The sequence below is a fragment of the Pezoporus wallicus genome, unplaced genomic scaffold, assembly GCF_028554395.1.
Source record: "Pezoporus wallicus isolate ANWC-B61680 ecotype Strahan unplaced genomic scaffold, APGP_CSIRO_Pwel_v1 contig_13817, whole genome shotgun sequence".
In the NCBI taxonomy this organism is placed as follows: domain Eukaryota; kingdom Metazoa; phylum Chordata; class Aves; order Psittaciformes; family Psittacidae; genus Pezoporus; species Pezoporus wallicus.
Genome location: NW_026637726.1, coordinates 252,774 through 268,992, shown reverse-complemented (window position 1 = coordinate 268,992; position 16,219 = coordinate 252,774). Strand labels below are relative to the sequence as shown.

Below are 16,219 nucleotides of genomic sequence, written 5' to 3'. Positions count from 1 at the left end.
ACGAGATTAGATTTATTGGAACGTGTACTTTAACATGTCTCAGTTTCAGGTAAAAGCGGCTATTATGGTACAAAAGTGATAAAGCTTCAGCATTTTCACTGCAACTTTTATTGTGGCTTTTATGTCAATGGTGTAAATCTCTGTTTGTAGTCACCAAGCTGTTATATTTACATGGTGATGTTTCCTTTTTTGATGCACATTTAAAGTTGTCAGTTGTCAAGACCCGATTAAAATGATTATGCCTGTCTATTGGAAAGAGCAATTGGTTTGACAATGCCTACAACATCGATCCTTATCAAGTAGGAGAGAATCGTGCTTATACAGTTGGACAGCATACTTAGAAATGTGTATTTGGGTGCAATTTTTGGCGTAGTTATTCCACTGAAATAGATGTTGTTTATGAGGAGACTGAAGTCATTGAAGGGTGTTTTCTGTTGTTGTTGTATTGCTCTCTTTCTGCTCCTTCTCCAATATCCAACACGATAATCTCTCAGAGGAAGAGATAAGCCACAAGAGCAACTTCCTCTGCCGCTCCCTTTTCCACATCGGAAGCCTGCAGGATTACAGAGGAGTGACTTAGACAAATCTGATTCACAGATATTTCATTTTTAATTTCTCTAGCGTTGGTGGAGGTGCCAAGCTGTAAGCTTTGGGAACTAAAGCACCCTATGCCTATAACAAGAGCTTGTGCTCGCTTGCACCGTGGGGACCACGGTATTGTAGGTCCTATATCATGAAAAACCAAGGACTGAGTAGGTTTCAGGACTATGCTGGCAGGAAATTAGCTGTAGCTAATTCTCCTAGTCTAGTATATTGTGTTGTGGGAGAGGAGGAAATGAAGAAGGATGTATAAGGCGACCTTTAAATAACAGCCTTGCCAAGCTGTCCGGTTTTTGGCAGAGATGACTGCATTCTCTTTTAAGGATGTGTCCATTTGCTAGCTTATGGGTATAGAATCTCCACCCAATTATGCAGGTGCCCTTCTGTTATTATATTGGTTTGACAGTAAAAGCTTTATGGGGTTGGGGAAAGAGAGATTTATACTTAAGTGGTTTTGGAGGTAAACTGTAGATCAGGTTGAGTTTTACTTTCCCATCAGGTTAAGCCTGCCAGGGCTTTTATTTGGAAGTAAGTGAGGGGAAAAACCCAGTCTTGATTTAATCAGGAGCAAGTACATTGTCTTCAGATTATGCAGGAAAAAGGTAAATCAACTTGATAAGCAGTCCCTTTATCAGTGTTGGTCGGTGTGTTATACCGCTTAAACCTCTGAGTACTGAAGCTGTCAGCACTCATTCACCGAATTGTGTTTAGGGTGTAAAGATTGAAGAGGCTTTTTTGTTTCCAGAACAGTGTGTGTGTGTTATTGGAACAGTTGAAACAGACCCACTATCGTTTGAGAACCTTCTTGTTGCAGAACAAATGCAACCCTAATGATGTTGTGAGGGCGGTGGCAATGATAGGGGGTTGGCCTTGCCCTCTCCATCACTTTGGGTTTCATCTCTTTTCCATGGGTGGCTGTACACTGCTGTAGGAGTTTCTGAAGAGAAGTGTCAGAGATGGGAAAGGGAACAGGAGCTGCTGGGAACCACTGGTAATGTTTTACGAGAAACTGAAACTGAAGAAGCAATCAAGAGCAGAAAGGCTTTAAAGGAGAGATGGCCAAATTTGAGAGCTGGTTTGAAATTGGCCGTTTATATTCAGTCAGAGGAGCATTTTAGCAATGCCTGAGGCATTGCAATCCACTTAGTTGGTAATGTGAGAGCAAAGTGGGTGCCAGAGCAGCTAAAGGGAGGAAGGTATCAGCCCAGGCAGAAGTAAAGGAAGAGATGAGAAACTGCACACTGAGCAGTTGTTGCCCTAAATCTATGGACTAAATGATGGGTAGAGCTTGTTTGAGCTGCAGCTTTAGGCTTCTGTGCCAAGGTGTCTTGGTTTCAGTTGGGATAGAGTTAGTTTTCTCTACAGTAGCGGATATAGTACTGCGGTTTGGATTTAGTGTGAGGATAACACTGATAACACACTGATGGTTTTAGTTGTTGCTAAGTAGTGTTTCTGTTAAGTCAAGGATTTTTCAGCTTTCATGCCCTGCCAGTGAAGAGGCTGGAGGTGACCAAGAAGTTTGGAGGGTGCACAGCCAGGACAGCTGACCCCCGGCTGACCAAAAGGGATATTCCATACCATATGGCATAATGCTCAGTTATATAAAGCTGGTGGAGAAATAAGGAAGGGAGGGGGGGATGTCATTCAGAGTGGTGTCATTTGTCTTCCCAAGTCACCATCATACATGATGGAGCTCTGCTTTCCTGGTGATGGCTGAATCCTGCCTGCTGGTGGGATGTGGGGAATGGATTCCTTGTTTTCTCTGCTTACATGTGCAGCTTTTGCTTTACCTGTTAAACTGTCCGGATCTCGCATTTACCCTTTGATTCTCTCCCCCATCCCACAGGGGGGAGCGAGTGGCTGAGGGAGCTGAGCTGGGGTCAAACCACAACACAAGGGAAAGGAGCTTTTACTGTAGAAGTCCCCCTGCATTAAAGCATCTTAAGATTGGAATCCTTTGTTTGACTTGCTGCCTGTTTGAGTCATGAATCACTGTTTTTTTTCTGGTTGTTAGTGAAACAAAACTGAATTTGGCCTGGGCACTGTGGAGATGAAACACGATTGTTAATGCTGTATACATTCACATCAGATGACTTTATAAAACCCAGATGAAATCAGTTTGCTTTGTTCCAGCCAAGGCAGAGTAAAGCATGTGCTCTGTAACAAGAGTCAGCCTCTCTGGCTGTTGGATGAGGCCCTGCATAACCCTCATCTGAAAGAATATGTTTTCATAAGAGCAGATAAACTGTAGATGTTGAGCTGCTCATCTCCTTGGCTCGTTCATTCATTCATTGTTTCTCAGTTATGCCCACAGCAGAGAGTTTTAGGAAGTTCTGCCCCCCCCAGATCCAATCATTGCTAGGCGATGACTTCTCTGATCTCTCATCCGCTAAGAAGAGAGATGTGTAATGAGTTCTCAACCTCAAACTGAAACCATATAAATATTTAACCTTAAAAAGGACATTTTCCCTTTTAGCTATTAGCAAACCTGGGTATTCACCAGTCGAAGATTGAATTTTCAATTACAGAGAAACCCTTCCCTCTCAGCTGTTCTCTCCTTCATATTTGTCACATAAAGTTTTAGCCATCGTTTTATGGGAAAGGATTGGGGGTGTTTTGGTGATCTTACCAGTGATTTTAACCACAAAGCAGCAATGTTAGAGAGGCAGGAAATCCAATTACACCTTTCCTGCCTTTTAAAGCAACCGCTCCTTCTGTCTTTTCCTTCCAAGTTGTCCTTATTTTAGTTCTCTGTTTGATGATATAATTATACTCTTGTTACAGAGCAGTGTGAGATGCTGAGAGCCACGGTTTTCTGTGTCAGGTTGAACATGTCCAGAAAAGTTAAATTATTGGCTCTTTTCCAGGGGAGCTCTGGGCTCCAAGTGCAGCATTTTAATAGAGATTACGCACGCAATATTCCAAGGCAACAACGTAGAGGTGGTTTCAGCAGGATTTCTGCCCTAGTCCTTCACATCGTGTAGGCAGGCAAAAGGCAAAGAGCCAGTTTGACAAGTGGGAGGAAGTGCTGTTAACTCTTGCTGGGGTCACTTGTCTGTCCACTGCAGACCAGCCAGGAAGTCCTTGGCTTGCCCCTCAGCCCCACTCCTGGCAAGGAAGGCACCTAGGATGCTACCCAGGTTTCAGGTTTGGGATGCTACGCAGGTTTCAGGTTTGGGATGCTACCCAAGTTTCAGGTTTGGGATGCTACGCAGGTTTCAGGTTTGGGATGCTACGCAGGTTTCAGGTTTGGGATGCTACGCAGGTTTCAGGTTTGGGATGCTACGCAGGTTTCAGGTTTGGAGGTTGTGAGGCAAGCTGGAAGGGATGAAGGAAGGAGTCTCTTTGTGTGATGGAAGACCCAGTGGGGTGAAAAGGATCCTAAATGTTTCATGTCAACAGAAGGACCTGTTGAGCATGAAATGGGTTGGAAAGCTATCTGCTGTCCAGGCTGTTTCCCACCATCCGCTGGGGACAGCTTCAGTCCTCTGATGCTGGAGAGGGCAGATGTGGTGGCTGGGTTCTGTGCCCTGAGGGTCTCCTTCCTCACTAAGGCTCCTTGGGGAGCAGCACCAAGGTCGATTGTGTGGCTGTTGGAGGAAGCCCACCTCTTGCTGTTGGGAGGTGGGAGATGGGGTGGGAACTCTCTCTTTAGGACTGAGAAATTACCTTTGCAGGGAAAGAAAAAACACTTTGAAGCGAGGGCAGCACCAGGGGTTTCCTGGGGTAGCAAAGGGGAAGGACAGCACCTGCCCCCCATGGAGAGAGCATCTTTGGGGGGGGAGCAGGTAAGGGAGAAGCCAGAGGTCATGGCAAAGGAGCCTCCTTCTGCTGCAGGGATTACAGCCAGCTCCCTTCTCCCAGGGCTGTCCTCCCAGGAGAATAACATGAAAAGGCATGGCACGAAAAGCCTGTGCAACAGAGACCTGAAACGTTGGGGCTGTGACGACTGAGGTTAATTAAATAGGTGCCTGGTCTCTAGACAGCCCCAGACATCTGTCTCCATCCTTCGCTTGTTTTTCTGCTGCGTTTCTATTTGCTTGTCCGCAGTTAAAGCCCAGGGGACCTACAGATGGTCACCATTACTTTTGTCACTCAACGTGGGGTTTTATTTAAAGCTTTTATTTCTCAACCTTTTAAAACCAGATGTGTGTATAAAAAATAAATAAATCTTTCAATAGAACAACTCACTAGAGGTCTTCTGAGTGGATTTAGGTTTAATTTTAGCCTCTAGTGGCTGGGATCTGATTTGGACATTTCTTTTAAGCCAGGTCTCTGTTATGGCAATTTTTTTAAGAAATATTTTTCTAATAAACTTAAAAAAAAAAAAAAAAGAAAAAAAAATCTCTTTGCATTCCAGGTCTGGCTTCTTTGGAACCTCAGGGATCACTGCATGCCAAAACGTTTTCTGTGCTTTGGATCACATACCTGTTTTTGCATGGGTTTCTCCGTGATTGCGGGATGCTGGTGTTGTTGTGTGGGCTACAGGCTTTCACATGTGAAACTTTCTCGTGAGACCTCACTTGGAGCATTGTGTGCAGTTCCGGTGTCCTCAACATAAAAAGGACATGGAACTGTTGGAACAAGTCCAGAGGAGGCCATGAGGATGATCAGGGACTGGAGCACCTCCCGTATGGAGACAGGGTGAGACTGGGGCTGTTCAGCCTGGAGAAGGCTGTGTGGAGACCTCATAGCAGCCTTCCAGTATCTGCAGGGGGCCTATAGGGATGCTGGAGAGGGACTCTTCATTAGGGACTGTAGTGACAGGACAAGGGGTAACGGGTTCAAACTTAACCAGGGGAAGTTTAGATTGGATATAAGGAGGAAATTCTTTCCTGTGAGGGTGGTGAGGCACTGGAATGGGTTGCCCAGGGAAGCTGTGAATGCTCCATCCCTGGCAGTGTTCAAGGCCAGGTTGGGCAGAGCCTTGGCTGACATGGTTTAGTGTGAGGTGTCCCTGCCCATGGCAGGGGGGTTGGAACTGGATGATCTTAAGGTCCTTTCCAACCCTAACTGTTCTATGGTTCTGTGGTTAAGCAGAAAAGTCCGACCTTGTTAATGCTTTCTTAAGGCAGCCACAGGATCGCAGACAAAACTCGGGAGCTGTGACCGGTAACTGCCTGCGCAGAGTCAGGATCAGAGAGAAGAGCTGATTAGCAAATGAAATGATACGGACTTTTTAACTGATGAAACAACTGCAGAGAGTGTTTGTGTGGGTTTCTGGTTTGGTTTCTTTCTGAGTCTCTACATTAGACACGGAGTGCCCTTTCCAACTACCTTAACGTATTTCTTCTGGAAGTTTTACCATAGGGAAAGGTAAAGGAAAAAAAAGGAAGTTTTGGTCTATATTGTACACTTGAAAGATGCTCTCAGAGTACACTTCTTAACAACATCTTTTCCTCTTGTTACTTTATTTGCAGGTCAAGATTTATTGGGTTCACTCAAACTAGCATTGTTTTAACCATCCTGTAGAGGACGAATATGATGCCAAACAGAAGCAACCTCTCCTCCTCCTTTCAGAATGTTGGATCAGGTAATCCATTAATAAACCCAAAGTTTGTTTGTAAATGTACTGAAATCTGTTAGAGTTTATTATTGATTTAATTCTCCTGGCACGTGGATAAGGTCAGTGCTCTATTCTTATTCCATGTCTAACTCCATTTACCAGCCAAAAGAAGGCTGCAGCTGGATATGCTGCAGACAGCCAGCCCTCCCTCATCAGTTTAATGCCTGGCTGGAACAGATATCAGTGACCCCCAGCTAAATAGCTCAGGAAAGGAAGAAAAGGAATGAGGGTTAAAAAAAGAAGACTAATAAGAAAGGAAGAATTTCTTTCCCTATAGCTCCAGGCAGCAAATACCCTGCTGAACAGAGGAGCCTTGTGCTGTGCACTGGAGGTTAACCAGTGAAAGCTGGGGCTGACCTGGATGCAGGATGGGTTCAGAGCACACTGTGTGCTAGAGCAACCAGCCTCAGTCCCTCTTACCTGCCTGTGAGGGCAGCGTCAGCCAGGCTGTGTGATGCATCTTAGGGCATTCCTAAAGTCTCATCCCAAACGTGACCCCAAAAATAAGATCTGGTTTGTGGGAAGCAGCTATGGTTCGGTTAAACATACGCTGTTGTCCAGTTGGAATTGAACTGGGTGATTGCGGGCACTGTGGTGCTGGAACCAAAAACCCAGAAGGCCTGGCATAAGGCATGGGAGAGACCTGTTGAACCCAACTGTCTTACATGAAGGTATTGTGACCTTTTCTCACTGTGCTTGTTTGGATTTAAAGTACAATAAACCCTTCATTGCTGCGCTGAACAGGCCAGAAAGTTTCCATGAGCTAACTTGTGTTTTGGCATAAGTGTTCAGTCTTTGTGGGATTGAATGTGCCCTGCTGGTGTTGCAAGGGAGCAATAAACGATTATTAATGTTCCATTAATGTGTCTGCCAGCTTATTTGTACGGGGGCCTGTAGGGTTTATGCAAGAAAAGAAAAGTTCAGTTGTGTTGAAGTTAAGATGCGGGCAGTACAATTTTGATATGGGATTGGCTTTCAGTTTTGAGAGATTTGGAAGAGGGAAGGGGAGAGAATGGAAGGTACAAGTAAGTATTGAAGTACACAAGGCACGTACATTGTGCTTTATATCTGTGCTTTTAAATAACTTTTGCATCTTCTTCTTCCTTATAACACCACTAATGAGATGAATGCTTGATCGTTGCCGTCTGATTTTGTCTTGTCCCTACAAGAGCTCTGTTGAACATGGGTCACATTCCTCCTCTTTTTTCTTTGGATCTTCATCATTGCCGTTGATCAAATACTGTGAAAACAGCTAAAAAAATGTTAAGTCAGATGTCAGAGTGTAAGAAACTGCAGTTTCACTGCTCACAGCAGTGGTGGTCTGACAGAGAGCTCTGTGAGCTTACTGGTTCAAAGGCAGCTGAGATAGCTGTATCATGGTAACAATGGGTTAAAATTACAGCAAATAAAATCACAGCATAAAAAGATGAAGTTCTGTGTAATAGTAAACCTGAGGCTTGGTTACGAAGCTGCAAGTTAATGGTTTTGGCCACTTCCACAGTTTGTCATTAACACAAGCTTGGCCGGGTCCACCTTTGTTCAAGGAGGTGTTTGTTATTTCCTTCTGGTTTGATTTGGTTTTGTTCCCCCCTGTAATGCTGATTCTTTTTATCTTCTGCCTATTCAATTCCATTGTTAATGATGTGTACCTTTGTTCTTAAACTTAGGGGTTTGTTCCTTAAGAGTTGAAGAGAAGGTGTTGTTACTCACTTAGACTTACTACAGTTAGCACAGAGAAAGCTTGTGCAACAGAGGTATATTGTGTGATGCCCTGGACAGTAATGAATTCCATGCATTTTTGGCTTGTTAGCAAGGAAGGTGCCAGAAACAAGGACCCGCTCAAAGACTGCATTGCCAGCTACCCCTAGGTACCTGAACCTAGTGGTCCTCGGTTCAACCAGATCATATCCAGTCTGGTGGGAGTTTTGTGTCTAGGTTCGTATAATTGCCTGAAGTGGTACTTGGAAGAGGATTAAAGTATTGCCTCTGAGGAGTTCAAAAGCACTTTTCACAACTGGATGTTAGGTTTTCCTGCCGAGTGGCAAGCTGAAATGAGGTTTCTCACAAGGTGGCTGAAGTCACAGGTGAAATGTGACTGAGCCGAGAGTAAATCCCAGATTTGACCCTTATTTTCACAAGCAGCACTCGCTTGCACTGCAGGAACCGACACTGAAGAGTGCTTCATTAGTTCAAAGCACAGCCTAGCACATCCAAGGAGATGCTGTAGGTGTTAGCGGTGCCATTTCTACATCGCTTGAGGTCTGAGCGCAAGCCTGTGGAGGTCCCATTTATCTCCTGCAGTAACTGACACTTTGAGGAGCTGAATTCTCTTCTCTGCTTTTGGCAGAGTGGGAACTGTAGGCTGGAGCTTGACACATTGAACGCTAACCACCACCACAGCGAAGGCTTGTTTGGTTGGTGTCCTCTTCCAGGCAGCATGTTATAATTCCAAACAAGCGTTAAGACCTGGAACCTTAAACCCCTGTCAGTGTTTTTAGTAGTAGGGTTTGTGGTGTTGTTTTTGCATGAAGTTGTAGAGCCGAGCATTACACATCCTTCAGGCTATCTTTTAACTAAAGTGCTCTTTGCAGGTGTAGTTACAGGTTTGTATTTTAAGAGCACTGAGCTAAAACACCTTGAAAAATGGGCCTTGCTTATGTACTCTTCCATGAAGCTTTGCATGACAGTCCATTGGGTAAGCAGAAATATGACAAGCTCCCACTGAGCTTTGATTAAGCTCATTAATGTATTTGGGCTTGGATGCACTAGCTGCACAGGCTAAAAGAGGTGGTCCAGAGCAGCATCTTATGTTCTGTATCCTGAGCCCTGGGAGACCTGCACTGAGTTCTTTACTCAGCAGTCTTTCTTTGCATCTTCTCCCTAGACTTCAGTTCCTCAGGTATAAGACATCAGGACAGTAATGCTGCTTTACTTCATGGACATCTTAGGAGGCTCAGGATTATAAAGGCTAAGCTAGGCTCCTGCCATGGATAGGTCACCAAAGAAAAGAGTCTAGCCTCTTTCCAACTGTGTTGCTGATCTGTAGTATGGATTTGGTCCTGTCCAACTACCCCGTCTTTTTTAGCCTCCATCTGTTGCAAAAAGAGAGATGGGGAAGTTGTGCATCCCCTCCTTTGCTTTATGATCTGAGACCCAGTTATTACAAGCACAGTAATTATTATAAACGTGTTCATTTCAAATGAACGTGCAGGCATACACATGCAAGAGGCAGCTACTTACTTGCTACTTACTTTTCTTTTCCCCCTTATTTTCTCTTCCTTACAGATTCCAGTAAGGTTATGGCAGAGTATAGCCACACACAAAACCAGATGGAATTACAAAATGCTACTTTGGGAAAGGGTTCTGCAGTGAATTCCCTTGAGAATGGTCTCCAGGATATTATGGAAAACCTCAACCAGAAGAAATATTCATCAAGTCTCAAATTTAAAACAAATGGGGACTATGCTGGCTCATATTTAACCCTCTCACAACCAATGCCAGTTAAACCCAGTCCTTCCTCCAGTGTTAAAAATGCACACTCTGTTAGCAAACTTCAAGGAGGCAAGCAGTTCTCCTGTGAAAGCCCTTATCTTCCGGATAAAAGCATCTCTGTAAAGCATTTGGGTTCCCTATCGGGCATGCCTTCATCCCTCAGTGGCTACAACTTAGGAAGGACAGACTTTGATATTCATGCCAGCAGAGAAAACATAAAATCCCTTGGACAGATGGATAAGTTTCACTACTCCAAGTACAGTCAGAAAAACAAATCCTATGACAATGTCTACTTCCCGGGAATGCTGGAGACAAAGAAGATCTCGGGCTCTCTTCTGACCATGTGGAACGGAAGCTCAGGGAACGAGCTGATGCTTTCACCTGCTAGCAATTCAGGGGCAGCCAGCATGCCTTCTAGCCCAAAGCAAGGCAGGAGGATGAACACTGAAGACGCCCTGGCCCTTCACATAAAGCCAGTTAAGCACAAGGACGTGATGATGGAGACTCTGGGCTCACGGCCTAGGAAATACTCTGGTGGATCTCTAAGTCACATGGGAATGTACAGTCGTTCCCTCCCCAGACTTTATAAATCAACAGAAAGCCAGCTGGTGCCGTTAAGTTTGCCCCCAAGAAGCTCTTTGGGTAACACTAAAAGGAAAAAACTGGGAGAAAAAGATCTACCTCAGAACGTTTTAGATGCTGACAATTACCTGAACTTTTCTTCCTGCAGCTCAGGGGTTTCACCACATGCCAACTCGGTCTCTGCGGGTCATTCCTACGCCAGCTCAACGCTCAGTGTTCCTGCAAGCCCTCGAATCGCTAAGAAAATGCTTTTAGCACCTTCTCCCCCGTATCTTCCCGATGACTTCGATAGGCTTGGACTCTCAGGAGCGAGTCCCAGTAGCTCTTTCTCCCCGGTGGATTTTGACAGGTCGTTCTCTGTCCGAAGGAACCTCTCCACCAGCTCTGTGGAACTTGATGACCCAGAGCTGGAAAGTTACAGGCAGACGCCCAGCTCGCTGCAAACGTCCATGCGAGAGCGGAAGAACAGCATTAGCTCCATTTCGGGAAGGGAAGACCTCATGGACTACCACAGGAGGCAGAGGGAAGAGCGGCTTCGGGAGCAGGAGATGGAACGGCTGGTAATTTCTTCTCTTCCTTTTAGTTTTTCGTGGCATTTAGCATGTGGATAATGTCCATCCCAGATCTGGCCATCAGGAAAGTACAGCAAAGCATAGGCTGACACGCTTTGCAATCCAAATGCCTGCTTCGTATGCCTTGTTTGTTGTTGCTGTCCACGAAGCTGATGCTTAAATAGCGTGCTGCTGTAACAGCTTGGATAAGGATAGACCATTCAGGCATCTACAAAGATGTTGGAACCCGTGTAAATTGGGTTCATCAGTCATCCTGTGGGCTCTGTTAAAATGCCTCTGTACATCAACCCCACAAATTACACTGCAGGGATCCAGCACTTTTTGGTTTAGATGATGACACTGTTTTGTGGTGAGCGGGTAAAATAAAGAGACTCCACTGTAAGCTGCTCAGCCATGTGTGCTGTGCTGTCAGGTAGGCATTGGTGTGGATTCAACATCTATCATCAGAGCGTTCCCTCCTCGGTTGTGGTTTTTCTTTATGAATACTGTCATTAAAATACAGGCCTCCTTGCTTCTCCCCATTGCAAAATGGAGACTAGAAGAGAGGGGCAGGGTTTCTCTCTGCTTCTATTCAGAACGTAAAGCAGTGCATACTGCTTCAGCTTGGGGCGAAACTTGGGAGCAAAATGCTATTTATGTGTTACTGAAACAACTTTTGGGTAGGAAAACCAAAAAGATCTTCAGAACACACAAAGATAGTTGGAAAAGTTTCTTGTAGAAGCTGTCTCTGAAGGGATCCTTTCTGTGAAAGAAGTTTTCTCTGACCCTATTAACATGCATTCGCATTATACTGATTTTACTGTCCACACGGAAACCGAGGTTGTTAGATGGGCCAGTTTGTATTACTGAGGCTTAGATTTGAGACCTCCACTTTAAATGTGTGCTTTATATGGGTTTGAGCAAAGCGGGGGTAGGATACTCTTAAACCTGTCTAGTTTGCATACAGGCAGCAGAGCTGCAGGGGAGTTCCCTTCCCAGGCCGCCCAGGCTGAAAAGCCATGAGGAGCAGCGGGATGCCCATTAGGTGTCAATAGCAGTGGTCCATTGGTTGTGCAGGGCCACGGCTCCCATTTAAAGCCCCACTTGTGAGCAGGTTCAGCTGAAGGATGGTAACCCGTTCAGATGTCTCCCTCGCATCTTACCTATGTCCTTGACACAAGCTGGTGGAGAACCTGTTCTGTTAGCAGGAGCCTGCTGTTTCATCTCTAACAGGCTCAGCACTTCAGCCTAAGATACATGCAGTCGGTTTGCAAGATGCCAAAATGTTCATCTTTGCCTGCCTAGAACCAGGGCTGTAGCCTTAGAAGCACAGGCCCTTTCCCCCTTGGTGAGTGGCACAGTGTTGTGTCTGCCCTGCCTTGTACCCTTTGCCCATCAAAACCTCTGCTGGCTCCCTGTGAAGGTTCTCAGGAGCAGGGGCTGGGCTCATTGGGGCAAGGAGGGCCAGATATGAATGGAAAAGACTGGGCAGTTTAGGAAAGGTTGTTCTGCTTGTGCACGCAGGAGTGGGAAGCATCAGCAGAAATGCTGGAGGGTTGTTTATCCTTGATGCCTTCTCCTTGCTGTTCCCCCACTTCGATAGGAAATCTCCCTTTTCCCTAGTCCTGGTGGTTTAGTGTGTGCAAAGTGCTGCTTGCTTCTTATCAGAGGGTTTTCCAGACAGTCGTGCTGTAAAACCTGAGATAATCAGTCATAAAGGGCAATATAGGAGAGTGTATTTGTATTTCAAAGAGAACAGGGTTGGGGTTTATTTTGTGGTTTGAGTATTGGGTGGGTTTCTTGTGAGGGATGGAAGATACAGAGTTGTTTTGGTGTTCAGTGGTGTTAGAAGTTGTTCTGGATCTTTATTTGGATGTAATGACCACCTCTCCCTTCCCCTCCTTTCTTAGTAGGCAGTACTAACTAGTAAATCCTGGTTCTTTAAAGAGAGAATTTGTTTGCTGTTTTTCCAAGCATGTTAAAGTTTTGGGAAGAAGGTACAAACAGTGAAGATACACACTGCAGGGCTTTTTTTTTTGGGGGGGGGGGGGGGGGGGGGGGGAGGGTTTTTGTTTTTTTTCCTTTTTTTAAGAATGATTTAAACATCTGAGTTTTAATTTGCTCCACTGTACCAAACAGGGAAGACATGTATGTACTGGTGTAGAATTTGGTGTTTTCTCTGTCTTTAGAACAAGGGTTCCTGTCACTGCCATCCCTCCAGCATTACTGCTGAGTGCTGGGGACTGGTGGGAGGGCACCACGTTGTCCCTGGTCCTTGCATAGGGCTGGTGGGTCACAGTCTGCTGCTGCTTCCTCTTCCAGCCCAGCTGACCGGACGTAGCATCTTGGTGTAGGGATGTTTATCCAGATGTTAAGTACAGTACTATGACAAGCAGAAGTCAGTTAGCTTTGCTGAAGCTAGCCCAGAAGCCTTGTAAACAAGGAAGAAAATTATCACCGTGATCCAAGAATATTCAATGGGATTCAGTGAGCTATTGAATTTTTGTTTAAGAGGAGATCATGCCTTTTTCCCCCCCTATCTGAGATAAAAGCCCGATTGTGGTAGCAGCTGGAACTGAAAGGCAGCCTTTCTCTTCAGCCCGTGGGGAGGCTGGGGGTGGAACAGCACAGCCAGCATAGTCAGATAGATATTAAGGCCATCTGTTTTGTTTGATGCCCACTCATTTGAATAGCACTGAACAGGATTTGTGTACTGCTGGGTTTTAGGCAGTACAGTGTATTTCCTCTAGATGGTGGTAGGTACTTAACAATTAGACGTGCAGTAGCTGCATGACACCTTCCATAGTCCAGCTGTTAGTACAGATCCATAAGCATATGCTTGTTAATGAAATTCTGCCCAGGAATTGTGCTGGGGGAGATTTCAGTTTACATGAGCAATGCCTCATTGAGCAATAACAGAATTCAAGGACCTTATTCCATAGTCCATGTTTTCACGGTCAAAAGAGCATTGGATTTCATGAGGTTTATTCAGCAAGGAGGAAATAATACCGAGTATCTCTGTGCCCGGTTTGCATTGATGCATTTACAACTCAGTAAGACGTGCTCATGAGAAGGGAAAACGAAATGAAAGGGTATTTGAATTTGCAAGGTGGTGTTGCTTTGAAGTGATGGGTATTAGAGCTTGTGGAAATCTCCCATACAGCTCGGAACAGCATCATATATATATTTTATACATTTACGTTGGCACTGTATCTTTTTATAGACCCTTTAAACACAAAGCACCCAAGCTGCATGTAAAAGTATAAGTGACTTGACTCCTATAGAAAGCCCAGCCAAGCAGACAATGGTTAGATCAAGGTTATTTTTCTCACCACTAGTATTGGGCAGTCTCTGTAGCATTACAGCTACTTAACATCAGGTTAGTTTAGTAAGTTAACAAGTGTCATGTAATAGGATAAAAAAACCTCTGCAGAATATAATGAATGCTAATACTAATAACTAATATAACACTAATAACTTAGTAGGTTTTCAGGAACATTCAGTTTTAATTGTGTTCCAAAACATTCTGGGGGGGGGTCTGTAATCCACACTTTGGATTATTAAATATACCTAATTTTTGTGGAATATGGGCCAGGAAGAAATAAATGTCAGGAGACCTGTTCTCATTTGCAGGACTTATAGTACTGCACTGGAGTCTTTAGGCTCTTGCCCTTGGTGTGATTTGAAAAGGAGCTTCTGCAGAGGTACTACGGGGCAAAAGGGCACTGGTCTGAATAATACTGTTATTTTGGAAGCCAGTGGCATTTCCTCAGGAGCCTAATACATGCCTGCAGATACAGGAGCTAATTCTGCAGAGAGCTGTCTGCCCAGTTCCTCCCTAGAGACTGATCTCTTCTGCTTTTACTGGTCCTTTTCCTCTGTGCCTGTAACGGGAAGGTAAAGATGAGCTGTGCTAACCTGAGCCCTGCATCCCATCCTCTGCTTTGAGCTGAGGTGGTCCCTCTGGAGCTCTTCTCCATGCAGGTGCCTTTGTCATGAAAGACTTCATGCTCCTGTGCGTCCTCCATCAGAGATGGACGTGGAATAAGGGCGCTTCTCCTGGGTTCTGTGCTGAGTGGTAACCTCAGAGCCAAAAGTCCATAGCAAAACAAGGACTGAAAATGGGAAAGTAAATGCAGCTGGGGTGAGAAAGGGCTGCAAACTGGAGGGAAGAGGAGGGACAGTTGTTGAGCTGTTCTCACACCCAACTAAAGCCTACCTTTGAAATCAGCTTCTCACTATCTGACACATGTGAAATGACCCGCTCCTTAGAAATGCAGGAAGGAAAGAGAAACCTTTTTCCTGCCTCTTGTCCCTGGGATACTGAATGTGTTTGTAATAAAGTAAGTTTGGGAAGTTTCTGCTGCTCTCTACCCCGGTCTCTCCACCTCTTTCCCCACCATCCTTTGTGCCTAGCTGCTGCTCCAAGCTTTTGCTATGAAGCTTGGTTGTTTTAAAAGAGGAACAGTGGATAAGTACTGTTCCTGGGTAGCTGAAAAGAGCAACAGCTCTTCTGCAGGCAAAGGGAGCCCTGCCTGCATGGAGTAGCCATAATTCTCTTTAGTGTTGGTCACACAGGATTAGAGTGCACCTGTGTTTTTAATGAGATCTGGGGTTATCCAGTTGTTAATAGCATTTATTGAAGAAGCTTCCTGCTTGCCATAGCTGATTAACCAAGTCTTGCCTTGATATCTAGATACAGCATCACCTTTATGCATTTGTAAAGTTCATATACGTGGCATGCAGCAGACAAACAAATCCAGGAGTCACTGATGTGGTTGCTGTTCTAAAGGGGGGGGGTATTTATCCCTGCTGTTTTGGAATACTTTATAGTGGGGCAGGGATGTCTGTTGATGTCGTTAATCGATAACAGACAGGGATTATCATCCCCTTATGCCACCCTTCTTCAGCACCTAAATGTGCAGCCATCCATACATATAGGCGGTGTGTGGCTTTGTGTAAGCCAGAGGTGGTGAAACTGCTTGGGCATAAAGTGCACAAGACCTGGGTGCCCCTTCATAGTAGGGAAGAAATCCACAGAAAATACATACAGGCATTTTAGGCTGTTAGGAAAGGCATTATATGGGGAAATAAACCGAAAGGTTTTACAAGGCTTGATTCAACACCCTCCCACCAGAGCCAGTTTTAAACCAGTTTCCCTCTTGTGACATACCTTTATTTTTCCCTTCCGCTGTATTCAGCATCACAAATAACTTGTGTCGTATTCCTTGTGGAATCAGAGACTTGGATTTTCCATGTGCTCCTCTTTCGCACTTTTCATTGCAAGGGGTGCTTTCCTAGCTCGCTGCTTGACTCGGAATTTTATGCTGGAAACAGTTAAATGCAGATGTGCTGTAGAGGGAAGGAGTTGGCCGAGATGAAATGATGAGAATAGAGAGTATAAAATAACCACAGAGCTTCCTGTCCA

The 16,219-nt window shown here is 45.0% G+C and overlaps 1 protein-coding gene across 5 annotated transcripts in view; it reads left to right on the top strand.

The window, feature by feature from the left end:
* The window catches only part of PHLDB2 (pleckstrin homology like domain family B member 2), a 115,689-nt gene that overhangs the window by 55,156 nt on the left and 44,314 nt on the right, over positions 1-16,219 (top strand). For all 5 annotated transcript variants that reach the window (XM_057407405.1, XM_057407404.1, XM_057407402.1 and 2 more), the window contains exons 2-3: positions 6,021-6,133; positions 9,452-10,800. In XM_057407405.1, the coding sequence (XP_057263388.1) occupies positions 6,082-6,133; positions 9,452-10,800 (1,401 nt within the window). In that variant the 5' untranslated portion in view covers positions 6,021-6,081. The remainder of the gene's footprint in view (positions 1-6,020; positions 6,134-9,451; positions 10,801-16,219) is intronic.